The following is a 10,000-nucleotide window of genomic DNA, read 5'->3' as shown; positions in this document are numbered from 1 at the left end:
GGCCACCACGTGACACAATTGGTAGTAATTCATTCAAATTACCCCTAATGAGTCAATATGGATAAATATCAACACAACATCGTGTTCAAATAGAAATAAATTTCTACCTCATACTTGGGATCGAACGCTAGCCCCTTCTAATGAAAGGCCAGGTCGAAACCAACCATGCCACGAGAGCCCATAAAAGGAAATCTGAACCTGACACTAATCTAGCTGTCCGAGGATTTACCTGGTGAGACATCAGTCTCTTTACCAGCGAGTTTTACCAGATTTCCCCGGGCCACCACGTGACACAATTGGTAGTAATTCATTCAAATTACCCCTAATGAGTCAATATGGATAAATATCAACACAACATCGTGTTCAAATAGAAATAAATTTCTACCTCATACTTGGGATCGAACGCTAGCCCCTTCTAATGAAAGGCCAGGTCGAAACCAACCATGCCACGAGAGCCCATAAAAGGAAATCTGAACCTGACACTAATCTAGCTGTCCGAGGATTTACCTGGTGAGACATCAGTCTCTTTACCAGCGAGTTTTACCAGATTTCCCCGGGCCACCACGTGACACAATTGGTAGTAATTCATTCAAATTACCCCTAATGAGTCAATATGGATAAATATCAACACAACATCGTGTTCAAATATTGACTCATTAGGGGTAATTTGAATGAATTACTACCAATTGTGTCACGTGGAGGCCCGGGGAAATCTGGTAAAACTCGCTGGTAAAGAGACTGATGTCTCACCAGGTAAATCCTCGGACAGCTAGATTAGTGTCAGGTTCAGATATCCTTTTATGGGCTCTCGTGGCATGGTTGGTTTCGACCTGGCCTTTCATTAGAAGGGGCTAGCGTTCGATCCCAAGTATGAGGTAGAAATTTATTTCTATTTGAACACGATGTTGTGTTGATATTTATCCATATTGACTCATTAGGGGTAATTTGAATGAATTACTACCAATTGTGTCACGTGGTGGCCCGGGGAAATCTGGTAAAACTCGCTGGTAAAGAGACTGATGTCTCACCAGGTAAATCCTCGGACAGCTAGATTAGTGTCAGGTTCAGATTTCCTTTTATGGGCTCTCGTGGCTAATTCATTCAAATTACCCCTAATGAGTCAATATTTGAACACGATGTTGTGTTGATATTTATCCATATTGACTCATTAGGGGTAATTTGAATGAATTACTACCAATTGTGTCACGTGGTGGCCCGGGGAAATCTGGTAAAACTCGCTGGTAAAGAGACTGATGTCTCACCAGGTAAATCCTCGGACAGCTAGATTAGTGTCAGGTTCAGATTTCCTTTTATGGGCTCTCGTGGCATGGTTGGTTTCGACCTGGCCTTTCATTAGAAGGGGCTAGCGTTCGATCCCAAGTATGAGGTAGAAATTTATTTCTATTTGAACACGATGTTGTGTTGATATTTATCCATATTGACTCATTAGGGGTAATTTGAATGAATTACTACCAATTGTGTCACGTGGTGGCCCGGGGAAATCTGGTAAAACTCGCTGGTAAAGAGACTGATGTCTCACCAGGTAAATCCTCGGACAGCTAGATTAGTGTCAGGTTCAGATTTCCTTTTATGGGCTCTCGTGGCATGGTTGGTTTCGACCTGGCCTTTCATTAGAAGGGGCTAGCGTTCGATCCCAAGTATGAGGTAGAAATTTATTTCTATTTGAACACGATGTTGTGTTGATATTTATCCATATTGACTCATTAGGGGTAATTTGAATGAATTACTACCAATTGTGTCACGTGGTGGCCCGGGGAAATCTGGTAAAACTCGCTGGTAAAGAGACTGATGTCTCACCAGGTAAATCCTCGGACAGCTAGATTAGTGTCAGGTTCAGATTTCCTTTTATGGGCTCTCGTGGCATGGTTGGTTTCGACCTGGCCTTTCATTAGAAGGGGCTAGCGTTCGATCCCAAGTATGAGGTAGAAATTTATTTCTATTTGAACACGATGTTGTGTTGATATTTATCCATATATATATATATATATATATATATATATATATATATATATATATATATATATATATATATGATATATTTTGCACATTTAAACGTAGTTTTCATATTTCAAATAAGCCATATAATTTAATACATTAATGTCTAGATTCTCTTAACTACTTCGGGATCAGAGTCTCAAGGCGAAATCACTACACGACAAAAGCATCTGATCGGCCGGATTTCGAACCCTGGTCCAGGATACTTGTATGACAGTGGCGAAACGGTACGGTCACTGTCACACAAGCCTCCTGGACCATCAGGGTTCGAAACCCGGCTGGTCATATGCTATTGTCTTTGAGTGATTTCGCCTTGAGTCTCTGATCCCGAATTCGTTTAGATAATCCAGAAATTACTGTATTAAAATATATGGCTTATTCAAACTAAGAAAATCACGTTTAAATGTGCAAAATTTATCATATATATATATATATATATATATATATATATATATATATATATATATATATATATATATATATATATATATATATATCTACAACAGTATTACTATTTTTTTTTTCAAAACCTTTCAAGTGGTTATTTACGAATGTTAACCATTTCTATATCTAGGTGAACATTGTCATGTATCTTTAAAAAAAATATATATATATAATTTTTCTATTTAGCATTAATAAAAAATTTCCCACTTTTCCTTTATAAATAGACTAGTTAAACATATGTGTAATTTCACAATTTAATCTATTCCATACCTAAACCAATGAACAACCTCTTTCTTGGCATATACTGAATACATGCGGTAATTATACTCAATTTTTCATAATGAGGCGCATTTGCACTGACCTGCAGCGGTGCCATTTTAGCTCGGAAAAGTTTCCTGCCCTCTGATTGGTTAGAATTATCTTGTCCAACCAATCAGCGATCAGGAAACTTTTCCGAGCTAAAAGGGCACCGCTGCGAGTCGGTGCAAATCTGCCTCGCTGAAAAAAATTGACTATAGTAATTACCGTGAGATAATATAATGCAATCTTGGTGGTGGAATTTTTAGATAAAGAGAGTGTTGATCTTTCCAAACACCGTGTACAATATGACTGGAGATCTCAAGGGACCCCGAAATATAAGTATCAAGAGCCATGGACAGATCTACTGGACGCAGTGTAACTACAACCACAGCTGCAGTAAGTTTGTATCCTATTATGCTTTCACCACAAAGATTGCTGGCGAAATAAGCCCCACCCCCCGATGACGTCATAGCCAATCACGTTGTCTCCCACGTTAGCAGCGGTCACAATGCATCCCCTCACAAATCTCAACCTATACTAACTCATAATCGCTGTTAGTCCGGGGGATAATATGATTGGCTGTGACGTCATCAAGGGGTGGGGCTTATTTCGCCAAGAATCTCTACAGCGACTACATGTCTATATGCTTACAGGATATTCTAGCAATAAGAGAACTTTATTGCCAAAATATTAAAGAGAAAAAATACTAACGAGTTACTAGTAAATTTTACAAAATTATATTTTAAGCTGTAAAAAATACCTAAAGGGATATTTTACTAGCCATGTTAGTTTCTCAAAGATAGCATCTTACTAGCACCTAGCTTAACTACCTCCCTACTCTTTGGGCTAAATTAAGCAAGCGATACTTAATTGCAGACTTCTCCGGCTCAATTCTCAATGGTACAGAGAAGACAACAACTTCGACTATGAATTTAACAACAATAGTATTAATAACCGCTTGTGGGTTGTTGATCTTGGCAGTTGTAGGGATGGCTGTATTCATCATCCGGGGGAAAGAGTTTAAACCCAAAGGTAAATGGTTGATTCATTTTCAATTATTTCATTTGTAATAATTAACGAAAGTTGATAAGCAAACTAAAGAACAAAATTCTTACCAAGAATTCCAAATTCAAGTAATAATTGCTGCAAAAAATTTTAACTGAGAAACAATTCGAAAAGTAACAAATGAATCAGTTAATCATCCCATTCCATTCCCCCCCCCCAAAAAAAAAAAAAAACAAGAAGAGGATGCTATCAACGAAGAAGTCGATCTGGCTGAGAATTTCGGCAACTTTGACAGGGAACAAGAGGACCACGAGAGTGTCAACAGCCTCTACGGGGCTGTGATTCACAGACAGGAGTGACGACAACACTTTGTCATCGAAGAGACGAAAATGGTTTGGAATAGCTACTCAAAACAATGAGTTGTTATATAAGTTAGTAATTCATGAAGTCTTTTACATTGCACTACCTGAAATTTGTAGTAAGACATTGTAACGAAACTGTAGATCTACAGTATATACCACATTAGTAAAAAAAAAAAAAAAAAAAAAAAAAGGACTTTGCTTTGGCTTTGGGGTGGACCGTAGTCCCAACCGACTGCCCTGCCTGACATCGCTAGACCCCGGTGGCGTATGTTTGTGTGTTGTACCAGCCAGCATCGCCCTTCCTCCCAGCAGCGAGGAGTCATGGAGTAGTTAGGTCGACAATTGCAAATCTTCTTTGATTTATTTCTTTTTCCAGATGACCAAAAAGTCTATTGTTTACAAACTCAAAGAAATTGAATATCTCGAACAATATTGAGCAATATATAGAAGGTGCTCGTACACAGCGAAGGCTGGCATAAAATGATAATCAATTTAGGAATCTAGTGATTATTGAAGCGACCCTGAGATCAGGATTGCAATAATCGTCATATCATTGACCTGGATTTCATATTATACCATATACTATATCTTATAAGGCCATTTCATTGTTATCTAAGGGAAAAAATATTGATGTAATCATAAATACAAAAAAAATGGTGTTTTTCTGTATAAACAAAGTAAACACAAAATAATGTTGTTTTACTGATACTTTAAGTTCTATCCTGAACACTAGTCAATGTGGAAACAAAGTTATGTATTGAAATTAAGTTTGTGATCCTTTGATGGAAGAATTCTACGCGACAGTGTTTATAGTGGGCTGGAAGAACAGAACACGAAATTATTATTATTATTATTATTATTATTATTATTATTATTATTATTATTATTATTATTATTATTATTATTATCATCATTATTATTATAATTATTATCATTATTATTATTATTACCTAAAATACAACCCTAGTTGGAGAAGCAGGATGTTATAAGCATGTAGTTTTTAATTTCCTTGTTTCCTTTCCTCACTGGGCTATTTTTCCCTGTTGGAACCCTTGGGCTTATTGCCTCTTGCTTTTCCAACTATGGTTGTAGCTTTGCTAATAATAACAACAACAATAATAATAATAATAATAATAATAATAATAATAATAATAATAATAATAATAATAATAATAATAATAAAACGTTTAGAAATCCTACCCGGGATAGAAGTTCTACATCGTTTTCATTGTAATACTGATAAGGATTCATCAAAGGATATTTCTGTGACGAATCCTCAGTAGAACAAAGAAGCTTCAACAAAGAATGTGTCAGGAAAAGGCCAGTTCCAAAAATATACATCCGGTGTTCAAAATATGTTATATACTTCTAAATGAATCTCTCTTATACACACACACGCACAAACATAATTTGAGAAGCAAATAGGACCTATAGTCAATTGTTTTTAGCGAGGCAGATTTGCAACGACTCGCTGGGGTGCCCGTTTAGCTCGGAAAAGTTTCCTGATCGCTGATTGGCTGGGCAAGATAATTATAACTAATCAGATAGCAGGAAACTTTTCCGAGCTAAAAGGGCACCGCTCCGAGTCAGTGCAAAGGCGCCTCATTAAAAAAAATTGAGTATAGTATACATATTTTCATGATTTTTTTTTTAATTTACCTTTATTTAAAAAAAAATCCTGGTAATACAAGCTAGGCAGGAACATATATTCATTAAAATATCAGGAACATAAGAGATAGACTGTATAATAGATTATTGCAGTTACTTTGTAAGATTGCCATAGCATTTGTACCATGGTCTTTCACTACCTTGGGTTAGAGTTCTCTTGCTTGAGGGGACACTTGGGCACGCTGTTCTGTCTGATTTCTCTTCCTTTTGTTTTGTTGAAGTTTTTATAGTTTATAAAGGAAATATTTCTTCTAATGTTGTTACTGTTCTTGAAATATTTTATTTTTCCTATTTTTCCTTTCATCACTGGGCGATTTTCTTTGTTGGGGCCCCTGGGCTTATACCATCCTGCTTTTCCAACTAGGGCTGTAGCTTAGCAAGTAATAATAATAATAATAATAATAATAATAATAATAATAATAATAATAATAATAATAATAGCCTCAAGTTATTGGCTGAGACACCTGTTAGTAAAACACTTAATAACTGAAAAATCAGAATAACATCTATCTTTTCTTTCAAAACTCTACAAGTCAAGAATAAGAAAAGGAAATTAGAAAAGTGGTGTCACAAGATGATGGATGCCACAAGGGCATTGTTTACGAGTAAAACCACTCATAACGTTATTATAAATAACAAGACTTAAAACATCGTGCAATAAAGGCACTTTTCGTTTCGTGATTATTATTATTATTATTATTATTATTATTATTATTATTATTATTATTATTATTATTATTGTTGTTGTTGTTGTTATTAATTGCTAAGCTACAACCCTATTTGGAAAAGCAACATGCTATAAGCCCAAGGGCTCCTCCAGGGAAAAATAGCCCAGTGAGGAAAGGAAACAAGGAAATAAATAAACGATATAAGTAATGAAAAATTAGAATAAAATATATTAAAAACATTAACAACATTAAAACAGATATTTGATACATAAACTATAAAAGAACTTATGTAAGCCAGTTCAACATAAAAACATTTCCTAATTCTGGAAGGTGAACATTCCGAGCGAGGTACTCGCCCCCTTGAAACGTATCTAAGCACAGAGGGTCCTACGGAGGATTTTAAGCCGACGAGGATATTTAGCCTTGGAAGACCAAAACCTACCTACAAAGCCTGACCTTGAACGGGAAATGTTTACCCGGGGTATGAGAGCGGACGTGAATCAAGCCACCTCATTATCTCTCCTTCTTTGTCAATTCTTACATGCCTCGATGTTATTCTATCTCAGTTTGTCTCTCCATAAGATTTATATCTGTAGGAGCCATTTAAATATCAACCACAATGCCATTTAATATAGAATACCACATTTGGGAATGTATGTCCACTGGAAATTCGTTTATGATAAATGCTTCTGGCTGGGCAAGGATTCGAACCTATGCCTCATAGGAGAAACAACGAAGCAAGGACTCCTTACCAATCGAGCTATCAAGAGAGACATTATAAATTGCTCAGTGAGGAAAGGAAATAAAGAAATATACATGAGAAGTTTAAGAATAATAACAGCATTAGAGTAAATCTTTCATATATAAATTATAAAAACTTCAAAATAACCAGAGGAAGAGAAATAAGATAGAACAGTGAGCCCGACGGTATAATCTAAAGGTTTAAAGGTTTAAAGGCCATTCATGAATGGCAGAGGAAAGGTACAATGACATTGTCCTATCAAGCAGGACAATGTCCTGGAGACTGACCATACATACATATGATCAGCGCCTAAGCCTCCTCTCCACCAAAGCTAGGAGCAAGGAGGGCCAGGCAATGGCTGCTGATGACTCAGCAGATAGACCTATAAGCTCCCCCAAACCCACCATCCTTTGCTCGCAAGGATGGTGAGGTTGCAGCGACCAAAGAAACCAACGAATTTGAGCGGGACTCGAACCCCAGTCTGGCTTTAACCCATCAGGGACGTTACCACATCGAACACCGAGAGTAAATGCTATTGTGATTGACATTTACATTGATTAAAATAACGAATGTTAGTCATGAATATTCACTATAGGACCCATCTTCACTTTCGTCTTCAGAGTCTGTGGCTCATGCCTTTGTGGGACCTGGGTAAGGTGGTCTCATTACCCAGGGTCAGTAATTGTGACCTGCGGTTAGAGGTTCCTGTCATTAACTCAAGGTCATTTTGGAATAGTTCTTCGCCAATTATTATTATTATTATTATTATTATTATTATTATTACTTGCTAAGCTACAACCCTGGTTGGAAAAGCAGGATGCTGTAAGCCCAGGGGCCCCAACAGGGGAAATAGACCAGTGAGGAAAGGAAACAAGGAAAAAATAAAATATTTTAAGAACAGTAACATTAAAATAAATATTTCCTCTGTAAACGAAAAAACTTTAACAAAACAAGAGGAAGAGAAATTAGATAGAAAAGTGTGCCCGAGTGTATTCTCAGGCAAGAGAATCTTTGATATTATTATTATCATAATTATTATCATTATGATTATAATTTTCATTAATAGTAGCATTACATGAGAGAAGCTGTGACCTTAGTTGGTAAAGCAGTAAAGAAGAAACTAAAAGATATAACAACAATACAAAATAAGATAAATAACAAGATAAGATAATTCAAAATATATAAGTTAAATTCAGTCCATAAAATGATTAAATTATATTAACCATAAACATATCTGCTATTATGTGACATATATCATTGATAATGTTATCTATAGCGGCTAATCTCTCTCTCTCTCTCTCTCTCTCTCTCTCTCTCTCTCTCTCTCTCTCTCTCTCTCTCTCTCTCTCTCAAGAAGAAAATTATGCAATATTCATTATGTACGCCAGATTTCTCTCTCTCTCTCTCTCTCTCTCTCTCTCTCTCTCTCTCTCTCTCTCTCTCTCTCTCTCTCTCTCTCTCACGAAAAAAATGCAATATTCATCATGTACGACAGATTCTCTCTCTCTCTCTCTCTCTCTCTCTCTCTCTCTCTCTCTCTCTCTCTCTCCTCTCTCTCTCTCTCTCTCTCTCTTCAAAATAAGCCCACAAAATTGTTAGTTATAAGATTTTGTTAATATCGAAATCACCTACGCTACCGACTGACCATCTTCAATAAGAAAGAATAGAAAGAACATAAAGATCAAGAATCAACCTACTCTTTTCACCTTAACCTGATACAAAATGTAAATCAATGTACTCTTCCACTGTCTTGGATTAGATTTCTCTTGCTTGAGGGTACACTCCGGCACGCTATTCTATCTTAATTCTCTTCCTCTTGTTTTGTTAGTTTTCATAGTTTATATAGGAAATATTTATATTAACGATGTCACTGGTTTTAAAATATTAAATTTTTCCTTGTTTCCTTTCCTCACTGGGCTATTTTTCCCTGTTAGAGCCCCTAGGCGTATAGCATCCAGCTTTATAACTAGGGTTGTAGCTTTGCAAGTAATAATAATAATAGTAATAATAATAATAATAATAATAATAATAATAATAATAATAATGTTCACAATATGCTCCAGCCTAATATAAATTTACCTTCAGCCTTGACCTCCCAAGTCTCAAATATATATGATTCCACGCCTGACTAATGTATCTCCGTAACATGTACAATAAGAATATAAAATAATCAACTCCAACGCATCCTACGTCATCTTCCATAGACGCTTCGTGGGACATCATTTTCCAGAAGGTCAAACAGGTTTTTATTGAGCCTGGGGTCAGAACCTCTTCTTCTATTTCTTTTATTTCTTCCTCACTGTCACGACTTCAATGTAAAGTATTGCTTGGCCTCAACTTTTCCTACTATACTCAATTTTTTTTTTAATGAGGCGCATTTGCTCTGACTCGCAACGGAGTCCTTCAAGCTAGGAAAAGTTTCCTGCTATCTGATTGGTTAGAATTATCTTGTCTAACCAATCAGCGATCAGGAGACTTTTCCGATCGAAAAGGGCACCCCTGCGAATCTGTGTAAATCTGCCTCACTAAAAAGAATTGATTATAGTATCTACACTGTTAAAAGAACCGCAATTTAATCGGAAATTCTCCGTCAAATATACTGTTCTCAGCCGTATTTCAGTAAAATACAGACGACCGTAATTTTTACCAATACTTTGTTATTATCTTTTAAGGGTTGGTGACCCTAATATCACTCCTTTACGTCAATATATCGGTTTTTAAAACAGTAAATACCTGGCAACATTTATTCCAGGATTTTTACCGTTTTACGGCCAATTTTTAAGTGTAAACAACTC

General features: G+C 36.2%; 2 protein-coding genes across 4 annotated transcripts in view; one reads left to right on the top strand and one right to left on the bottom strand.

The window, feature by feature from the left end:
* LOC137629201 (uncharacterized) overlaps window positions 1-4,783 on the top strand; it is a 10,945-nt gene extending 6,162 nt beyond the window's left edge. The window contains exons 3-6 of one of the 3 annotated variants that reach the window (XM_068360468.1): window positions 3,027-3,156; window positions 3,637-3,792; window positions 4,003-4,157; window positions 4,319-4,783. In XM_068360468.1, the coding sequence (XP_068216569.1) occupies window positions 3,027-3,156; window positions 3,637-3,792; window positions 4,003-4,124 (408 nt within the window). In that variant the 3' untranslated portion in view covers window positions 4,125-4,157; window positions 4,319-4,783. The other 2 variants (XM_068360476.1, XM_068360463.1) reach the window with 2 other exon arrangements.
* LOC137629173 (DNA-(apurinic or apyrimidinic site) endonuclease 2-like) overlaps window positions 1-10,000 on the bottom strand; it is a 215,995-nt gene that overhangs the window by 144,148 nt on the left and 61,847 nt on the right. The window lies entirely within an intron of this gene.

The sequence above is a fragment of the Palaemon carinicauda genome, chromosome 2, assembly GCF_036898095.1.
Source record: "Palaemon carinicauda isolate YSFRI2023 chromosome 2, ASM3689809v2, whole genome shotgun sequence".
In the NCBI taxonomy this organism is placed as follows: domain Eukaryota; kingdom Metazoa; phylum Arthropoda; class Malacostraca; order Decapoda; family Palaemonidae; genus Palaemon; species Palaemon carinicauda.
The sequence above is the reverse complement of the archived record's forward strand: the minus strand, read 5'-3'. Positions and strand labels throughout refer to the sequence as shown.